Source organism: Saccopteryx leptura, chromosome 4, assembly GCF_036850995.1.
Source record: "Saccopteryx leptura isolate mSacLep1 chromosome 4, mSacLep1_pri_phased_curated, whole genome shotgun sequence".
NCBI classification, from domain to species: domain Eukaryota; kingdom Metazoa; phylum Chordata; class Mammalia; order Chiroptera; family Emballonuridae; genus Saccopteryx; species Saccopteryx leptura.
In genome coordinates, this window is record NC_089506.1 from 123,623,769 (window position 1) to 123,644,488 (window position 20,720).

General features: G+C 55.2%; 1 protein-coding gene across 1 annotated transcript; it reads right to left on the reverse strand.

The window, feature by feature from the left end:
* Positions 1-8,545: 8,545 nt before the first annotated feature.
* LGALS3BP (galectin 3 binding protein) lies at positions 8,546-20,259 on the reverse strand. The gene is given in 10 exon segments (XM_066381949.1): positions 8,546-9,729; positions 9,732-9,869; positions 9,872-9,906; positions 11,876-12,134; positions 13,688-13,824; positions 14,472-14,605; positions 14,607-14,667; positions 15,250-15,438; positions 17,061-17,132; positions 20,222-20,259. Coding segments are annotated over 10 exon segments (1,938 nt in total). The 3' UTR covers positions 8,546-8,854.
* Between the last annotated feature and the right edge of the window lie 461 nt (positions 20,260-20,720).

The following is a 20,720-nucleotide window of genomic DNA, read 5'->3' on the forward strand; positions in this document are numbered from 1 at the left end:
CCCCAACCCTGACCCACTTCTGGGGTGGGGGAAGCATGCCAAAGCCCTTCTGGTCATGCCCCCTCCCTGATGGGTGAATATACACAGGTGTCTCAAGGTTTGGGCAACCCACAGCCCAGAAACACCCACTGTGCAAAAATGAAGAAAAGCCTTCTTAAGAGAGCTGATGCTATCAATCATTTACAGAAATCCTCTGACCTCACACGAGAGCAGGTGGACTGCCTGTGCATGTGTCCAGCAGACTCTGTCAAGGTCATAGGGAGCTGCCTGGCGCATGCTGTGGTCAGCAAAGAGCCCTCCTTGCTGTTCCCCAGGTCCGGGCCCCTGAGGAGGGCAGCCCAGCCCCACCCAGGCTGTTTAGGCCTGTCTGGCTACAGTGTGGGCCCGGTGGCCGCAGGAGCCAGCTCTCCTCTCATCCTCCCAGAACCTCAATTAATGTCAAGTCTTTGATTATCCCAAAGCCCAAACCTCAAAGGTGCAACATGGCCCACAGTCCGAAGGGGCTGGGGGGAGCTTGTGGCAAGCATCTGGTAATAACAATGGAGGTGTAAACACCCTGCCAAAGACTGAAGTTTGTGCCCCCCACCTCAAATGCACGGTTGAACACCCCTGCCCGCCCCCCTGTGAGGGTATCAGGGGTGGCCCTTTGGGGTGGTGAGTAGGTCACAACCTCAGACATGAGATCAGTGCGCTTATAGAGATACTCCAGAGCAGAGCGCTCCCTCAGCTCTGCTACCCAGTGATCGTGCAGCAAAACCAGACAGACGTCTCAGAGGCAGGAAGGGGACCCCACCAGACACCCAGTCTCCAGCCTCTGGAGCAGTGAGAAATGCTTCTGTTGTTTACAAGCCACCCAGCCTGGGGAGGGGTTAAAGCAGCTGGAGCAGCCTAACACACACCCTCCCCATCATGAGGAGAGGGACTGCAGGAAGCCCCCAGACACCCTGTCATGTGGGACAGATGACAGCCCCTGAGGAAAGAGGATGCTGTCAGAGATCAAGATAAGGCTCAGAGAGGTGAAACCTTCTGCCTGAGGTCACACAGCAAAGGGACAGGAGTCAAGCCTAGAGGTGGCTCTAGGGCTCTCACCATTCTTTGCGTCAGATCCATGTGGAACTCAGAACACTACCTTGCTTGTCTGTTTGTAGCTCTGGAGTGAGCAAGCCACAAGTGTGGCCCAGGGGATGCTCCCAGCAGTGGTAGTCAACCTGGCCCCTACCGCCCACTAGTGGGCGTTCCAGCTTTCATGGTAGGCGGTAGCGGAGCAACCAAAGTATAAATAAAAAGATAGATTTAACTATAGTAAGTTGTTTTATAAAGATTTATTCTGCCAAACTTAGCGAAAATCTGACATAAAGTACTTGGTAAGTAATTATTATTATATGCTTTAACGTGCTGTAACTCTGCTTTATAAATTTTATAAAGTAAAGTTACTTCCCTACTTTATAAATCACCATTACTGTGGACCCGGTGAGTGGTTAGAAAATTTTACTACTAACAGAGATACAAAAGTGGGCGGTAGGTATAAAAAGGTTGACTACCCCTGCTCCAGAGTAAGCAGGAACTCCTCTTGAGTGTAGGTGCTTTCAAACAGGCATGGGATAAGTTGAGAGGGAGAAAGGGAGGAGTCACCAAAGGCCTCTCATCACAAGCTTGGGGAAGGCCCCCATGGCAAAGCAGGGAGAAGAGAAAGCCACCAGCCCCAGGAGATGATGAAGGTCAAAAACAGCCCTGGTTACCATCACTACCCCCTAAGTATCTGTGTTGCCATGGCAACGATCCTCCCATGCTACCCATGCCTGTACGGGGTCTGCTGTGATTGAAGCAAAGCCTTTTGCACGTGGCTTCTTAGAAAGGGCTTGAGGCTAGTCTAATGGAGACCAGCTGCTCCACATACCACACACACGGAATGATAAGGAGACGCCCATATTTGCCATCCTTGCCTAGCCTCCCTGCCCACAGGCCAGGCTCTGGGGGAAAGGTCAGTCCCTCCTCATCTCCACACCGTGACAACCAACCCCAATCTCTGGAGCAGTCTTGCACAGACCCCTGCCTTCCCATCTAGCCCCCTCCCTTACCACAGGATGGAGTTCAGGGACCCAGTACAAAGCAAACTCACCCAGAATGGGATGGTGGGGCTGTAATATTGTGATATAGTAAGAAATGCATATTGGGTTTTCTCCCTGGTCCCCGGTACAAGAGCTTCTAAAACCTCTGGAATTTCCTGAGGGGGTAGGGTTCGAGGAGCAGCCTTTGATCTCCATGACTATACCTGAGTTCATGCTAATGAGGTGATGCTGGGAGGATGGGGGCCGGTTGCTAGGAAACTGGACCCTGTGGTTATAGGCTTGGAACTGTCAGCCATGCTCCTGACCTCAGGGGTGGCCAATAATCGAACCAACCATGCCTAGGGAATGAAACCTCTGTAAAAACTAAATGACAAGGTTCTGGGAGCTTCCCTGTAGGTGAGCACATGGAGGTGCTGGGAAGGTGATACCCCTAGAGAGGGCGTGGAAGCTGACACCCTTCCCCCTGTACCTTGCCCCACACATCTCTTCTATCTGGCTGTTCCTGCATTGAATCCTTTCTATAATAGATTGGTGATAGTAAGAATAGCATTTCCCGAGTTCTGGGGCCATTCTAGCAAATGATCAGACCTGGGAGGGGGCTGTGGGAACCACCCCCAGCCCCACTTGCCATTAGTGTCTGAAGTGGGGCAGACTTATGGAACAGAGCCCTTAGCTGTGGGATTAGTGTCAGAGAGCTGTTGGAAACAACAGCACAGTGGGTTGTCAGGAGGGAGGAAACCTCTCCTTTGTTGTCAGGAGTGCCGTGAGTAACAGTGTGTGTGTGTGGGGGGTGTCTTGGGAATTCTAACACAACCAGGGTTGCTGTGATGGGTGCCCCAGAATCCTGGAGGGGCTCTGAAAACATGGGCCAGGGTTTCTGACTCAGTAGGACTGGGGCCCCTAAGAATCTGCATTACTGACAAATTCACTGGGTGTGCGGATGCTGCCCACCAGGGACTCTGCTATGAGAATCGCGGGCCAATGTGGGTCTGTCATCTCACGGCTTCAACTCGAGATGAGACCCATGTCTGAGCGCTTGGGTTCCTCCCTCAGGTGCAGGAGTGGCCATGGCCAAGGCTGGCACAGTCTGCACTTACCTTCGGTTTGAACGCGTGGGATGACTTTCTCACTTAACAGGACATAAGGGCTGACCCGTTCCCCCTCTGCGTGGGGCATTCATGGATCTGAGGTGGACACAGATTCAGTGCAGGGGTGGCAGAGACACACGTGGGACTGACCGTGCCCTGTGCAAGGATTATGACAGGGGACACATGGCCAGGGATGGGGTGGCTCTCACTCCAAATACCAAGAGGCATTTCCAGAGGTCTGAGCCCATGATCCCCACAGAGTAGTCCAAGGACTAGCAGCACTGACCTCATAGGGAACCAGTTAGAAATGCAGATACTTGGGTCCCTTTTAGCAGCAACCTCAGGATCTGAGGCTTCTCTGAGGGGCAGCACCTGAGGATACATGGTCTGGACCTTGTGAAGGGGAGGAGGAAGAATGTTCCAGAAAAAGAAATTGTGTGCATTCTAAGATGGAAGAGTTCCATTGAGCAGGGCCGGGATTTGGGGGTAGAGGGTGATGGGGAGAAGTGCTGTTCCACATGACAAGAACATCATTGAAGACATTGGCGGCTCTCTACCCCTTAACTGGGGTGACCAGCCCTCTGGTTTGCCAGGTTGGGGGATCTTCAGAAGGTCACCAACCCTTAACTGCTGCAGGGAGTGGCGGGTACTCCTTTCATTGGTAAAACTGAGGTGTCGTTTTGCTAAAATTCAGAAATTGGGTTTGCATTTCATAAAGTTGGCTCTGAGATGAGGGGGTGGCTAGGTGGGCCTTTCAAACAGGTGGTAACCAAGCAGTGTTACCTTGATTTCTGACTTCTGGCCTCTAGAGTTCTAGAGGATAAATTAAGGCTGTTTGAAGCCTCCCCCCTGCCCAGTTTGTGCTAATGTGTGACAGCTGTCCCAGGACATTAACACAAGCCTTGATTCCCTGCCCCTCTCTGGGAAGCAGACCTTGGCATCCATGTGGTCCCTGGATCTGAGGTTATCTCGGGGTAGGGGGAGTTCAAGGTGCTGGTGAGCTTAGGTGAGGCAGGGATGCGCCAACTTGTTCCTGGCTACCCCTGCTGGAGCAAGTTCTGATCAGCAGCCAGACAAGGTAGCTGGGACTTGACCTGCGCTCTCCTGGCCTGACCCTGGGCAGTGCGGCGGCATCTGAGTCCAGGAGCCCCTCAACCCCTCTGGACTGAGACCTAGCAGTCCCACTCTCTGGCACTTTTGCCTTTGCCCAGACCATCTCCTGGACACTTCCTTCCTTTTCTCTCTTGAGATCACAGCCTGTAGTGGTCACCTTGGCCAACACTGTGGCCAGTGCCAGGGCTGCATTCCTCCGGCCAGGTTCCAGCAGCCTTGCACTTGGTGCTGCATCATTCTTTATGTCCCCTGTTCCTGCCAGTGGCCCATTCAGCACTTGCAGGCACAGATCCCAGTCCTCTTGCTCCTACCCAGCTCTCCCCAGGAAATCCATAGGAGCCTGCTGCCCGACTGGCCACGTGCACATGCAGACAGAACCACAGGGCACAGGGAGTGGGTGCAAGGCAGTGGGAGCTGGGAGGCAGTACCCCGTCCTTCCCTGGGAGTGGGTGCAAGGCAGTGGGAGCTGGGAGGCAGTACCCCGTCCTTCCCTGCATTTTGCAACCCCTACAGGCTGGGTCCAAGCTCCTGCCCCCCCATACCCCCTCTCCCCCCAGCGACATTCTTTCAGAAGATTAGCTGCTGTCACAGCAAAGCTCTTCTGTCCCACCCTCACGGAGGCTGAGCCGCAGGGTGGGACACAAGGAAGTCCCTTTGAATTCCAGGCATTTCAAAGAACCATGAGCATTTTAGTGGCAAAAACCTGGGCTCTGAGCAGCAAAGAGAGGCTTTTAACTTCTCATGGCCTGAGGGATACAGCGATTTCAGTGTGAGTCCCTGTGAATCCCCTCCCCCAACAGAAGCACTAACATGGGTCACATGCTCCTTACCCCTCAACTATGTACTCCCCAAACCAGTACCTGTGGCAGAGAAGTGGGGCTCCTCTGGGGCTGCCCAGGCGTGCCTGAGATGCATGCACACAGGCACTCTGGGGGACCTGCAGGTGGTAGGAGTCAGACATAGAATAAGTGACAATGAGCTTTGGGGAGAGGAAAAAGACAGACATCTTGGAATGGTCACAGAGGACGAGGAGAATCCTATGATTCTTCCCCCAAGGCCCCTGCTATGGCACAGGCTCTCGCCCCGTGGGGGTCAGGAGGCTGCTGTGGGGCTGTCACTTGGCCCCCACTCCAGCCACAAGGCCTGGCTCTGTTGGCTTTCCAGATGGCGTTGGTGGCAGTGGGGAAGGTTTTGCAAGGGCTCACCTTGCCTCATTGCCAAGGCTGTTGTGGTTCAACATCTATTGGTGAGCCCTTACCTGGCACCTGGTGGTGTCAAGGCGGAACAGCCACAGCAACACCTTTCATCTAAAATATCAACATGCTCCGTAGGTTTGGACGGCCCCACCCACCCACCTGCCATACTGCCCCAGGTGCCACTCACATGACCACCCCCTGCTCATGCAGGGGATCCGTTTCCATGTTAGTAACTCATGACACATAGTGGCTTATGAATAGGAAGGCTGCGACCACTCTAGAATGACAGCAACCTGGGTCTGATGACACGTCAACAGCATACTAGCCAATCCTGGAACCACCCTATTTCCTGATTTTTTAATAAACCTTTGTATCAGTTACCACCCCAAACCCCCAAACAAAAACCCGACCTACTGAGCTTGTGCTTGGATGTGCTCTAGAACACAGTGCAGGGCCTGAGCAGTTCTGCCAGGCACCCGGGGCACATGCTTTGCTTCTGGTCCCTGAAACTCTGGGCTCTGCTGGTTTGGAGGTTTTACATGTAGGAAAGGAATGTTTCCACCCAGAGGTACCTCTGCGGTCCACTGAATTGGAATGTAAGCCTGACACCTAGCTCTGTGGGATTGTTCATGCCTTTGGGCAGAGTTCATGGGTTAAGAAAGAGGGTATGAGGGCTGAACTCGGCTGGCCCTGACTGTCGGGGGAAGCAGCTGCCACTCCAAAGTGCAAGGTTCAGGGACAGAGCTTGACTCCTCAGGGAGTCTCCTCAATACTCCAAGCCAGCCCCTGGCTGGTTAGCTCAGTCTGTTAGAGTGTCGTCCCAAATGCCAAGGTTGTGGTTTGATCCTGGGTCAGGGCACATAATGGAAAGCAACCAATGAACCTGACCTGTGGTGGCGCAGTGGATAAAGCCTCGACCTGGAATGCTGAGGTTGCCAGGTCGAAACCTTAGGCTTACCTGGTCAAGGCACATATGACAAACAACCAATGAACAACTAAAGTGAAGCAACTAGGAGTTGATACTTCTCACTGCCCCTTCCTCTCTCTGTAAAATCAATAAATAAAATCTTTAAAAAGAAAAAAAAAGCAAGCAGTGAATGCACAACTAAGTAAAACAAATGAATGCTTCTCTCTCTCCCTCTCTCCTCCCTTCCTCTCTCTATCTCTCTAAAATCAATCAATAAAAACAAGGGCTGCAGCCTTCCATGTGGGCAGGACCTGCAGGGCCCTGGGCTCTGGAGGAAGAGTCTGGTTCCCTGACCAGGCCCATGTCTTGTCTGCTGAGGTGCTGGCTATAGGCCGGGAACCACGAAGCGGCAGGAGAGGAGCTGCTAAGGCCGCACAGAGATTGTAATTCCACCCTTGCATTGTCTGTGTTGCATCTGCTGCCTATTTATATGAGCATTTCTTTTGTTTTCTTCCTCCCGCTCTTGTGTCCGACAGTGGTGTTGGTGTTGGCTGACAGTGTGATACAAACAAAACAACGTAAAAAAATGCCAAGAAGCCCTGGCCAGTTGGCTCAGTGGTAGAGCGTCGGCCTGGTGTGCAGGAGTCCCGGGTTCAATTCCCGGCCAGGGCACACAGGAGAAGCACCCATCTGCTTCTCCACCCCTCCCCCTCTCCTTCCTCTCTGTCTCTCTTCCCCTCCCGCAGCCAAGGCTCCATTGGAGCAAAGATGGCCTGGGCGCTGGGGATGGCTCTGTGGCCTCTGCCTCAGGCGCTAGAATGGCTCTGGATGCAACAGAGCGACACCCCAGATGGGCAGAGCATCGCCCCCTGGTGGGCATGCCGGGTAGATCCCGGTCAGGCACATGCGGGAGTCTGTCTGACTGCCTCCCCGTTTCCAGCTTCGGAAAAGTGCAAAAAAAAAAAAATGCCAAGAAGCCCTGGCTGAACAGCTTGGTCAGTTAGAGCATGGTCTTGATGAGCAGAGGTTGCCTGTTCGATCCCTGTCAGGGCACATACAGGAACAGATGTTCCTGTCTCTCCTGCTCTCTCCCCCTCTCTCTTTCTCTCAAATCAATACAATAAACATTTTTTTAAAATACCAAGAAATTGCCACTGAAGTGGCCAGTGTGGTGGGCCTGGAGCTGGTTGTGGTCTCTGGAGCAGGGGTTTAGGGCTCCCCTGGGAAAGGGTGAGGCTATGTTGGGCTGGACAGAGGACTGTCCTGGCTTTTGACTCTGCAGTACTGGTGGGGAAGAGGAGTGTGGAGGGGGCTGCTGCTGTTTTGGCTGCCCAGTGTCTGAACCTCCCTTCCACTGGGTGAGCTTTGTGCCACCTCCCCTTCCTGAGGCCCAAATAGTCCAGGTGCTTGTTCTCTGAGCCCCTGGCCAAGAGTGGTGGGAATGTGGCTTGAGCTTGGCCAACCAGATGCTTCAGCCTGGACCCTGTGCCTGGAGAGTGGATCTTAAAGAAGCAGGCTCAGTTTAGGATGCCTGTCCCTGCTCTTGGGAGGCAGTCTTCAGTGCCTGGAAACCAGTGGTGTTACTCTAACTGGATACCCCGTGAGACCCCAGACCCAGTCCTCTTGCCTTGGCCTCGATTCTGCGGGTCACCCAGTACCCTCTCCTCTTGTACACCCTTCCTCCCCTGAACTGCCTCATCACAGGTCTTTTATTTGTGGTCAAGCACCTCATTGATGGGTATCTAAGTTGCTTCCAAGTTTTCACATTTACAAACAATGCTGATGTGACAACCTTTGTCCCTTGTCTGGGTGCACACATGTAAGGACTTACGGAGGAAAGAGTCCACATGCCTGTAGTTCCTTCCACCTGGAACCCACCCTGCTCCCATTTTCCAGACATCTGGTGCCCCTCGATCTTCATTTCTCCATGAAATCCAACCTGAAGTAGTGGCAGCCTGTGCCCCTGCCGCATACCCTCTGGTCTCTGCCACCGTTACCCAATGCTAAACACTAAATGTACGTTTACTTGTGATAGCCCGTTTTGTCCGCTGGACCGGTCATGTCATGAGGATAGGGATTGTGCCTGCTGCTTCACTGTACTCCGGGCCCAGCACTCCCCACGGATGAACGCAGAATGCACTTGATGACCCTTTCTGCGTGAACAAGAGGAACTGGAGACCACAGTGCAATTTTAATGATCCAAAACAAGGGACAGTAGAGGACCAGGCAAGTGAAGGGTGCTGTGGAAAGTCCAGCAGCCACATAGTGGGAAAACTGGGAATTCTAGGCAACCGGGGTGAGCGCTAGCTGAAACCTTCCAGTAATTTCTTTAAGCTCAGAGAGGTCAGTGGAAGCAGGGGGGACATCTGGTGGCCAGTTGTGGGAGGTGCTTGCAACAAGGAGGTAGCTGAGCCCAGCTCTCTGTGAGACCCCTGGCTTCTCAGCCTTTCCGCCACCTGGAGGCAGTGGGCAGCTCCCTGTCTAGTCCACACTCGAGGAGTTGGTCAGGTAAAAGGAGCGGATGACTGCTTGGAAGCTGCTGAAGGACCCTCCTGGGCAGGGGAAGAAGGGAGCTCTCCTGGAGCTGTTGGTGTTCAGGGTGCTGGGGATCATGGCCTTCCCGTCCTCAAAGTCAGTGACATTGGCCACAAAGTGCTCCCCCCCCCCCACCATCACGGCTTTGTTGTCATAGCCAATAGTGGAATCTGAGTAACTAGACTTGGAGAGGCCTAGGACGGGGACCTCGTCAGAGGAGCATGAGAACCCGTAGTTCCAGCAGCTCTGGATGGTGGAGAGGTAGTAAAGAGACCAGGAGATGCATCTGGACTGGAAGAGAAAGCTGGGGTGTAGTGGGAGCTGGAAGGACTGGTAGTCACCCCAGTAGTGGGAGGAGCCTCGGGAACTCTTAGTCACGGAGGCGCTCCAGGTGGGCGAGGTGTAAATCCGGGCCTTGAAGGCATCCTTGGTGAGGTTTAGACCCCTGTACTGGGCCAGCAGCTGGAAGGGCACGGTGTGGAACTCCAGGGCCTGCAGGATCTTCCTCTGGATGAGTACCTCGTGACTCCAGTACAGGCTCAGGTTAAACTGCAGCTGGAAGAGGTCCTCAGGGAGGATCATGGGGAACCGAACCTTCTCCACCAGGGCTTCCATGTCCCCACTGGTGGCTTGCATCTCCTGGCTCCAGGTGTCCAGGGCTGTCAGCAGGGCCAGCTCACTGGACACGGCCAGCTCGCTCCTGGACAGCAGGACTTGGAGCAGGGTTGTGGAGACATGTGGCCAGGCCTTGGCCCCCGTCAGGGCCTCAAAGTTTCAGGCCAGGAACTGCACGCAGCGCTCCTCCAGCACCTGGTCCCGGTGGCTAGTGCATAGGCGTAGAGGTCCAGGGTCACCTGGAAGGAGAGGTCCTGGGGAAGGAGGATGGCGAAGAGGCCCGCGCAGTAGCTCTGTAGCCGCTCGGCCCCACAGGCAGAGGCCAGCTTGTGGAAGCACTTCACGTCGACAGCGTGATATCTACCCTTCGGGAATAGAGGTACCTAGGGGAGGGGGAGAGCTGAGCACCTGGTCCCATCCCTTCTCCTGCAGGGATTTAACATTCGGGTTAACCCACATTCCAGTCTCATGTTTGCGTAGAGCCATGGGCACCGGCACCCAGGCGGATCCCAGGGTCCTGGAGGGTGATGCTTCCTCTGTCAGCTGGGAAAGAGGGCCCCACCACTGCTCTCATCTTCGTTGGTGGTCTGAGCTCAACCTCTGCAGGACCCTGGGCGCCAGGACCTGCCAGCCACCCTGGGCACTGGGGTTTTCCTGCCCACCCTTCCTGCCATTTTGCCCCTGGACAGATTCCTTCAGTCCCTGCTGAGTGCCCATGGGCACCCCTTTGCCCCCAGCACCTGAACTGTGCCCCAAAGCAGGCACCACTCCTGGTTGCTCCCTCTCTGCACTCCCTGCCAGCTGTAAGCCCATGCAGGCGACACCCAGTCTGTACCATGCACCACAGAAGGCAGTGTGCCACCAGGGACCACTTTGCTACGTGAGTGGGGGGAGCCTATCTGGCGAGGACAAGCTGAGCCAGCCACTGTCTCCTGGGATGTGGTGACACTTTGGCTGTCGGGAAGAGCCAAAGTTTCCCTACATCCACAGGGATTTAGAGCAGGGCGGCCTCTCTCTAATGCCGAGCCTTTCGGAAAACCCAACCTGGTGCTGCCCCCCACTGCGTCCACCTGAAAAGAGAATGGAGGGGCCGGTGACCCACAGTGTCGATTACCGTGCTGGAAACAGATCCTCGCTCATCCCTGCATTCACTATTTATGCAGCATACCGCGTGACTGCTGCTATCCACCACCCTCTGGCCCACTGCTCGCAGGCTCAGTATCGGCTGACTGCAGCCTGCAGTGCTGGGAGGCCGACCCCCAGGACAGTGGACTGGGGCCCAAGCCTCATGCCACTGCAACTGCCATGAGCAACAAGTTCCACCGAGGGCCCTGCAAATGGCGGTTGGCAAAGGGAGGGAGGACGTGGCAGAATGTTTTTATCACCATATCTTAATTCTCATTTCAGGCCCAGGCCTCTGGCAGCCGCACAGCCCCTGCCCCAGCCAGGCTCCCGCCCCGGGGCCCCTGCCTGCCCCTCAGCCTTCTGCAGTCACCCAGGTAGTGGGAGCAGGGGTCAAAGCATCCCTCAACACTGGAAACACCCTGAAAGGTATAAAAAAGAACCAAAGGCTGGGGGGGGGGGCGGTCAGTGACCCTGAGAAACCACAGACACTAAAGAGGAGCTGGGTAGTTGGTATAGGCTTCAGTAGCAGTGCTGCTGGTGGTCACGGGGCAGAGGGCAGGTGGAGCGGACTGGGGAGCAGGGCGTGCGTCTGTGGGCTGGCCCCAGTGGGTTGGGGCCTCCTGATGCCTCCTGGGGCCTGGCCTGGGCCAAGAGGCCAGGACACCCAGCTCACTGACACCAGCTCTCTCTGCCTGGTGGCGGGGGAGGCAGAGAGAAAGAGGGAGGGGGGAGAGGGGGAGGGGAGAGAGAGAGGGGGGAGAGAGGTGAGAAAGGGGCAGAGGCGGGAGAGAGAGGGAAAAGGGGAGAGGGGAGAGAAGGGGAAGATGGGAGAAGGGGAGAGAGGGGGAAGGGGGAAGAGGGGGAGAGGGAAAGAGCTCCTGAGCTTTGCCCCAGCGCCTGCCTCATTCTCAGACACACCCTAGAAATAAATCCCAACAGAACAGCACAGGCTAGCAACCGGTTCTTATACTTGGCGAGAAGGAACCATTCTATCTGTCTTAGTTGCCGTTGGTTTTCTCCTAAATGTCCCTTTCAGCCACATATAGCTGTGTAAGTCACAGGAGAGAGAATAGTGTTTAATACGTGCAATTTTTCCTTTAAGTTGGTGATTCCAAAACACATTCCCTAGGAGGTCCCCTCATGGTGACAGAGCAGACACTCCCAAGCAGGGAGGTCTAGCAGGAACCTGGGTAACACTGCCCAGCCCCTAGTCCCCGCCCCAAGGACGCTCAGCTGATTAAGTCTCTGACGACAGGCAGGCACTCAGTGTCCACCTCCATGGTGACCTTGCTGCCCGGCTTCTTCTGCAGGGCCTGGGCCTCGGGGTTGCTGGACAGGATCAGCGTGTGGGCACACATGCACAGCTGTTCGGCACCCTTGACTTTCACCCTGATGGACAGGTCACAGCCCTTCTGGCTGTCAAAGATGTGCTCGAGTGCTGTGGGGAGCTCACTGGACAGGTGCAGGGTGTGGAGGCCTCTGGCCTCTGAGAAGGGGCAGAGAGTGTGCATTGTGCGGGGCAGCTTGCGGGCTGGCGTCGGGCTGTCCCAGGCCTGCGGCCAGCGTCGGGCTGTCCCAGGCCTGCGGGCCGGCGGCGTCCGGCTGTCACAGGCCTGCGGGCCGGCGTTGGGCTGTCACAGGCCTGTGGGCCGGAGGCGTCGGGCTGTCACACACTTGCTCTGCAACCTGGAAGTATTTTTCCTCCCTGCCGTCACTTTCTCCCCTTGAATTATAGCCCCTTATCTGGCCTTGTCTACTCAGAAAGGCTGCTGGGGAGACAAGGGAAGATGCCCTGAAGACAGGGTATCCTCGAGTCCCCCAGCCCACACCTGTCACACCCCTGGTTAACTTGTCTGCTCCCCCAAGTTCAGGCAGCATCTCCAGGTGAGAGATTTTGAGGTGCTGACCTCCAGAGCCTGAGGCCCATCCTTTTAAAATGTCACCCAGTGGATTACTCGATCACCCATGCGGTGCTTCTGAAACCACAGCCTTCCCCCTGGTGTGACAGTCTGAAGACGGAGGGTCTTATGGCGACCTAAGGCTAGAACTTTAGGGTCCTTAGCAGCCTCCTTCAGGGGACCGAGGGTGGTTCGGGGACACACCCTCTCCTCTGCCCTCCCCCCCCGCCCCCCCCCCCTCCGCCAAAGCCTCACTGGGAACTAAGTCCACCTGTTCTTTCTTTGCCACACATGGGTTTATGTCAATTTCAACAGTTAAACCAGGTGGCTCAGTGCCCATGTTCCTACCGAAGCCCCAGACTCTCAGGAGCCTCCTTGGGCCTCCACTCGCTGCAGGGTCCCACCAAGGTGCTTCCTGCCCGCACCCTGCCCCCATTCCAGGTACTCCCCTGAATGCCTCCCCAGCACGAGCCCTTCTGGTTAACTCTGCTGCTCTGTCCTTGTGGGACGCACTGGCTTCCCTCAGTGCACCCCACCATGCCTTAGGGGCACACATGCCCCCAGCCCCCATGTGCAAGTCAAAGCAGAAGCCTCAGGTGGACGTGAAAAAGCAAAGAACAGCCATGACACTCGGACTCAGGACTGAAAACCCAAGCAGCTTGTGTTCTGTAGGTCTGGTGGAGTCGGGTGGAGAGGGGTTGGACTATCTGTAACCAGGCCTTTCCACCATTGAGAGATATTTGTCTCCAGTCTGTTCAGTGTGCTGTCACATGGACCGCTATGGAGAACCAGCAAAAATAAAATGTTAGCGGTTAAAGAGAGAAACCTGCAATCTGCAGACAGCTGTGGCTCATTGCCCAACAAGCAGGGTAAATGGAGCATTTCTGAGCAGGTCCTGGGAGGGGGGGAGGCTCTGGGATTGGCTGCTGTGAGGCTGGGTTCTGCAGGCTTTCTTGCCAGCTCCTGGGGAGTAGGCATCACCTGTAAACCTGTGCACAGGTGTGTGATGGGCTTGGAGGGCTTGTGTGCAGGGATGGGCAGGCAGCTGCATGACCACCATCCTGGGGCCAAGGGTTCCAGTTGCTGGCAGCTCTGGGGTCCCAGCACCTTGGTTGCTGGGGATGGGGCAAGCCCCGCTCACCGTTGCTGCAAATGACGCTGGCGTCCTGGCTGTGGCTGCACCTGCTCTTCAGCCAGCCCAGGGATGAGCAGTTGGCCAGCGAGGGCTCTGTCCCTGTGCACTGCACTTCATCCAACATGATGGGGCCTGATCCTGGTGGGACAGCAAGGACAGACGCTAGAGGGCAGGCTGGGACTCTCAGCCCTGGTGAAAGGCCCTGCAAACATGGCTGCTTCCCGAGAAGCCAGGCAGAGAAGTCACATCGATTGCAGGGGGATGGAAAAGCCCTCAGAAATCCCCAAACCCTTGAAGTGCTCTCTGTTGTGTCTGTGTATTTGTCTTTTACCAGGAATAATGGGGTGATGACACAAGGGTGGGTTCTGAGTTATTATTGTGACATTGTGCCATAAACTAGCCTTCCTTCTCATAAAGTCTGTTTGGTTCACGAACAGTAAAATCTTGGTTATTTCCCTGTTTTAAGAATCACAGTCATTGTGTTGGTTGAAACCTTTCTGCATACAGTTTTCCTTTTGCGGGTAAATTGTTTCATGACTATAAATTCACAGAGCGGAGCTTCTAGGCTAGAGGGAAGGGCCGCAGCTGATCCTCTGAAATGACGTGCCCACGAACCTTGTCACAGCCACAGGTAGGGTGTGAGAGAGCCAGGCCAGCAGTATGGGGCTCAGGGCTGTTCAGGATGTTTCCCAACGCAGAGAGAGTGGGAATACCGTTCATGTGTCTCAGACATTGGTCCCTTCCTGGACTGGCTGCTGGGGAGGAGTGGGGGACCCATAGGCCTACCTGGCCAAAGGCGGCTCTGCCCAGGGCCTGGGTGGCATTCTCAAACCCCGGAGCTTGGCAGACGACACTGGCATCTGTCAGGTCCCACAGGTTGTCACAGATTGTTCCCCACTGGCCTCCATAGAAGATCTCCACACGGAGCCTCATTGGCGGCATCCCCATTGGCCAGCCGCATGTCACCATCTTTCACACCTACAGGACTCCCGAGGGAACACAAAGGTCAGCCTGGGTCAGCTGTGCACTGAGGCAGTGACTGCTGGCGGGGTAGGGAGGTTACCAATAGGCCCAGGGACCCAGGGAACAGGTGCAGAGAGAGAGTAGGGTCCTGGCCCCATGCTTGTGGTTCCAGGACTCAGCCTGCTCGCCGCCCCCTCTAGCCTCTCTAGAATCAACAGGGCCAAAGAGCAATTCTCAGCTGGGGTGCGGCAGGCTTTTGTGGGGTCAACAGGATGAGGAAGGCCTCCTGGGCCTCAGGGGTAAAGAGGACTCTAGATGTCTGTGTGCCTAGGGCACCAACCTCAGTCTCCCAGTATTTGGCCAGTCTGCTGGCTCCTCCTGCTCAGTCCCTCTGGGAGCTGGATGGAATGTTGAATTCCTTCATATCCCACCAAAGGTAAAGCCACATGGCTTGGGACAACTGGGGCTTCAACTAGGAGAGGAAGCCTGAGCTGACCCGATGACCAGCGTCAGGCAGAACGCTGCCTAGATTCTCTCCAGGGAGAGTGGTGAGCCTGCAAAGCAAGGCAGATGCAATTGCCCGGGCCGCTTAGGGCTCGGCTCACCTTGAGTTCCTGTAACCAGCAGCCACATCCAGAGGAGGCATGGGAGGGCTATGGCCTGGGAGCCCCTCACGCTGCAGAAGAAGGAAGAGCAGAGTGAGGTGCAGAGCTGGACGGGCCTCGGAACCGGGACCAGTGTCTCCAACCTTCAGACCATTGTGGAGGGTCGAAGGTGGCAGGCGGTCCCTGCCCCTGCAGAGCAGTGAGTGCAATGGGTGCCCAGTGGGGTTGGGCAGTCCATTGCCTCATCTGAAAGGTGGTCCTCCAAGGACTGTAAGATTTGCCCAGATGAAGGGGTTGGGCTGAGGGTGTCACTGGATAGCAAGGACAGAGGAAACAGGAGCTTATCTGAGAAAACCAAGCCCTGGATGTGGCTGTCAACTGGGCAAGGCAGGGAAGGGGGTGGGGAGGGGGTCAGATAGAGCAAGACCCAGCAGGTTTGCTGAGGACAGGGCTCTGTCTTCAGGAAAGCCCTGAAGGAGTGCCAGAGGTCTGAGCAGGCAAAGAATACTGTGTGGGTCTGGGCCACGTGAGCCCTGGAAGGGAGGAGAGGAAGAGCAGGGCTCAGGGACACAGCAGAAGGAGGCCACAGAAATCCTGGCCAGGGTGACAGAGGGCCAGGCAGCAGCAGAGGTGTCGGGCTGGCTTGGGAAGGGGGCATGGGAGAGGGGTCGGGGATAAGGATGGTTTTTGACTATGCAGCTGGGGTGGGTGGTGACTGAGGAGGGGGTAGGATAGCAAGGACATGCTAAGCTGGGTCAGTGTGGACCTGGCACTGTTACCTGTGAAGTCAGTGTCCCCAGGAAACAGGCTCAAAGAGGCTGGGGGCCACTGGGCCAGCCAGGGCGGGGTGGGGGCTAGCCTCCCAGCTCCTGCCTCGAGTGCTTCCCTTTTTCCACTGTCCCACTGCGAGCTTGCACTCTGGGCCCCAGCCTGCTCCCCCCAGTCTCCCCTCCCCACGCTCTCTAGTCAGTGAGAATCCTGCAACCGGCACCACTCTCTGCGGTCCAACAAGCAGGGACGAAGCTGCTCTTGTGGGTGACCCGAGGCAGCACCCTGGTTCTACATGAACCAGCCCCCAGCCTCCTGGCACACTGACTTGGCTCTACTGGTATTGAATGGCTATCCCCCTGCCAGGACTGCTCACACGCACAGCACAAGGAATCCTTCCCACAACCCTGCCTCACGGGGCATGAACTGAAGCCCAGAGGTCCCTGGCTCCATCACACAGCTGGGCATCCATCTCAGTAGATGGTTTGAAGGGCTAGGGTGACCAACCATCTGGTGTGCTGAGGCCTATCCCAGTTTTGGCACAGGAAGACCTGTGTCCCAGGACATGCTCTCACTCCCAGGTAAACTGCAGGGGGTGGTCACCCTCTGTACCCCCAGAGAGCTGCAGCCCTGGGACAGGAACTCAGGCCCCTGGAGAAATGGCCACTCAAGCACCCGGTGCACTGTATACAAACATGGCGGCCACTGGGGTTGCCAAGGCCACTGTTGTTGCTAGACCCCCTCAAATGGGAGTGGTGACAGGGTTGCCCGCCCCCAGCCCATGCAGGTTAGAAAAAGGGGCCTGTCTTTGTGCAGGTACAGTCCTGGGCTCATGTGCACAGCTCAGAAAGGTGATCTTGGGTCCTCGTCCAGCGAACAACCTGCCCAGCTGTACAAGAGGCCTGACGGGTGTGAAGCAGCAATGATCCCTGGGCTCAGGTACCCCAGGACCCCAGCTGGGTGCAGACAGGAAGGCTGGGCCTCCATCAGATGACACAGTACAGGGAGGGGGCACCCACCTGAGAGCAGGAGGCATAGCTTACCTGCCTGTGACAATGATGGTTGGTGGTCCTGGAGCCTCCTCCCTTCTGGTGCAGAATCTGTCTGCAACTGTCCTTCAACCCAGAAAATCCAGTGTGGAGTGTGATCAGGCTGCAGAATCTGTCTGCAACTGTCCTTCAACCCAGAAAATCTAGTGTGGAGCGTGATCAGGCTTGTCCTAAAGTAATGTTTCAGGAAACGGTCTGGTTTCGCTTCCCAGAAACCATGTGACATAGATTCTTCTAGGTCTGGCTGCTGACAAGTTTCCAGAGGCCCTCTTCCTCCTCTCAGCCCTGACTGTGGGTGTTGGTGATGGCAGTCACCCAGAGGCAGATTAAGGTCAGTTGAGGCCAAGGGCGCAGAAGAAAATATTGGGCCCCTTGTCATTAGAAAGAAAGTATAAAGTTGGGATTTTACAGGGCCCTTCAAAAGTCAGGACCCAGGGTGAGCGCCCGGGCCGCCTGCCGTTCAATCCGTCTCTGCAGCCGCCCAAGAGTGACTGGATAACCAGAGCAAGACAGCTGATAGCCCCAGTTGAAATGAAAACATCTTCTACACTGGACCAGCCCAGGAGTGGGGGTGGGGGAGGCGGGAGTGGGAGAAAGAAGAGCAGGGGGTGGGCAAACTGGGCTGCCTCCCATGCTGTGACCATGGGCTCCTGCTGAACAATTTGAGAATTTTCCTGGGTCCTGCACATTTCTGGAGGCTGGACACCACTGGAGGCCACTCATGTATGAGTCTACCATGCTCTAAGCTTCTGACATGCCTGAGTTCCAGGGGCTATAGCCTAGACGTTGCACAGTGCCATGGGGGTGGGGGGACCTGCAACATGAGACAACATGCCCAGGTATGAAGCCAGTGAAGAGCTAGACCCCACATGTAGCAATGACCCCAGAGCCTGTCTATGTCACCACCAGAGTATGCCACTCATTCCTAATAGTGGTCGTTTTTCCCACATCTCACCCCTGGTAGGGCAGGGGACAGAACCTCTGGAGTGGACATAAGTTCGGCCCACCTCACACCATTTCCTTTCTTCCAACAGAAGACCTCGGCTTTCCCTTGAGGAGGCATCCCTCTCTCCCTCTCAGGTCTTGTGGTTCCTAGGGCCCCAGGGTAGCCCCAGCCTGACCTGGACCTGGCATGTTGAAGCTCTGAAGGCCCCTTGGCTACACGGGTGTTAGGTAGGTGCTGTGATCCCAGCCAGCCAGTGACAATCAGCTTCAGATGTATGGAGAGGGGCCCTGTGGGAAGCAGGTGGCCTGGAGCTGCTGACACGCATGTGCTCCAGACTGTGCCCTGAGGAAAGCCCAGGTGAGGAAGCAGGTAAGGCAGGGCTGAGGATGGAGGAATCTAGGTCCTGAGGCTATGATGTGAACCCCTGGGTGCAGCTGGCCTGTGGTCACGGTCAAGCCCTGGGGTTCAAGGTTAAATGAGGCAGTCAATGCCCTCTTGGGCTTCTCTGTCACTTGCATCCCAAGGATCAGGGTGCCCACAGGTCACTAACCCAGTGGGCCTCAATCTGCTCTAAAGATGAGAATCACCTGGGAATTTTACAAACTCTCAATGCCCAGACCATGAAGTTGCAAGCCGGGGTGGTGGGGCCAAGCATGGCATTGCAGAGCGTTTCAGGTGGTTCCAATGTGCAGCTGGGGCTGAGAGCCCCAGGGCGAGGCACAACGTTTCCCTGGCAGCCTCCAATTTTAGGGAGCCAGCCCAGAGGACGAACATTCAATGACTCTTTGCCCAAGACGTGAGGTGTGAGGGGCCACAGTTCACCCAGTTCCTCCAGAGACACTGTAGGGACCCAGGGAGAAGCGGCAAATATAGAGCCAGAAAAAGAGACTGTGGGAGGTTTACTATCGCACCAGATTAGGGACACAAACTCCAGCATCTTCACTTCTCATTGTCTCCATGGATTTTGCCCAAATAAGTGGCCGGTCAAGGACAGAAATGCAGAGGAGCCCTTTGGGAGGGGCAGGTGGAGTGCTTACAAACTCAGGCTGCTCAAGTTTCAGCCCCCGAGTCCTGGAAAAACCCTTCATGTCATCAAAGCAGACATGTCTGCTCTCCGGGGCTCCCAAAGCCTTTCCAGCCTTGACTCCCATAAAGGGAAGACGGGAACATGGAACAGAGTCTGACAATCTCCACAGGGTGACTCAGCTGTGATGAGGAGGGCCTAGCTGTGACAGTAAGGATGACACTGCTGGAACGAGGGAGCCACCGGGGACTGTGGGAAGTGAGAACCCTCAGCTAGCTTACCAGACATCCATCCGTAAGTGCCTGTCCTACGGCACCCCCACAGAATGTAGGAACATGGTGATGCAATGCTGATACCCATGTAGCCAGGCACTACTTCAAACCTAGGACATGAACTGGCTCTTTAGCTGCTAGTTAACCCTCTTTACCGTTGACACAGCAGAGAGGTGAAATCTGCCCAAGGCTACGCCACTGACAGGGCAGAGCTGGGATTCACTCTTCTTTCTTTCTCCGATAAAAATTGACTTGAGACAGAATTTCAGTACAAGATAACATGCATCAGTTTAATGAGTTCTGAGGAATAGTAACAGATGATAACCACTGCTGTTGCAGGAATCAAAGGAAGACAAAAACGCCCAGACAACTTGATGAAGGAAGTAGGATTTATTAGCCGGCAGAGCAGTGTGACCCCAAAAGAGGCAACAAAACACTTGCTTCCCGAAGTTAGATTTCTTACATCCTATACACCTTTACAGCTTTAGCTTTCACGTGACAAATGCCTGATTTCTATGACTTCTTTGCTTGAAGGCCTACGTGATTTTCATAACTCTGGGAGGGGAGGGGGTAAGAGGAGGCCGGAGGGTCTGTCCTTGATTTATTATTTATTCTTCTCTCTGGAGCTGTGAGTTCATTTCAAGGAACTAATAACAAAGAAGGTCCATATCTGTGGTTTATTTTTCAAACTTTTCTATCTGCCCTTGCTTCCTCAGTCACAGGCTAGAGCGTAAGACCCCAGACATTGCAGGCCCCCCTCTTCTCTGCATTCTTCTGGTTTCTCCTCCTTCACCATGACCACAAGCATAATACATGGGACTTTTCCCTCACCGCCCAAACCTTCACAGTCTCCCTCCCCAGCCCCTACCCTCGCTCCTGCAACCAGCCATCTGCTTCCTGCCCTCTGCTTTACCTGGCATAGAATTTCAGGTAGAGGGAAACAAACACCATGTCACCTTTTGCACATGACTGCTTTTACTTAGCACAGTGGTTCTCAAAGTGTGCACCCTAGAAGATTTCCAGATGCGCCCTATGGTATTCCAGAGAAATATGTGCCTGTTGGAGATCAAAAAACCAACAGGGTTTTTGGAGTTTAGATTTTGGGGGGACAGAGGTGTGGGGAATTGGCTGTAAGCTGACAGTCTGCCCAACCCCCCACCTCACTTGCCTGATTAGGTTGCAAAAGGCTGTTAAGATGTGGTGCTGGATTATTTACACTACCCCCCATGTTCCCTGGAAAGATTTGCTAATGGCCTCACTTTGCCCTATAAATAAAGCAAGATGCGGTTTTTGGGGACGCTTTGTTCTTGCCAGCAGCAATTACAGGGCCCTCCTGACCCCGTATTTTCTTAATTCCACACTGTTCCCACTTGGCACCTGGAATTACTAGCTGTGCTGGTTCGCGGCATGTG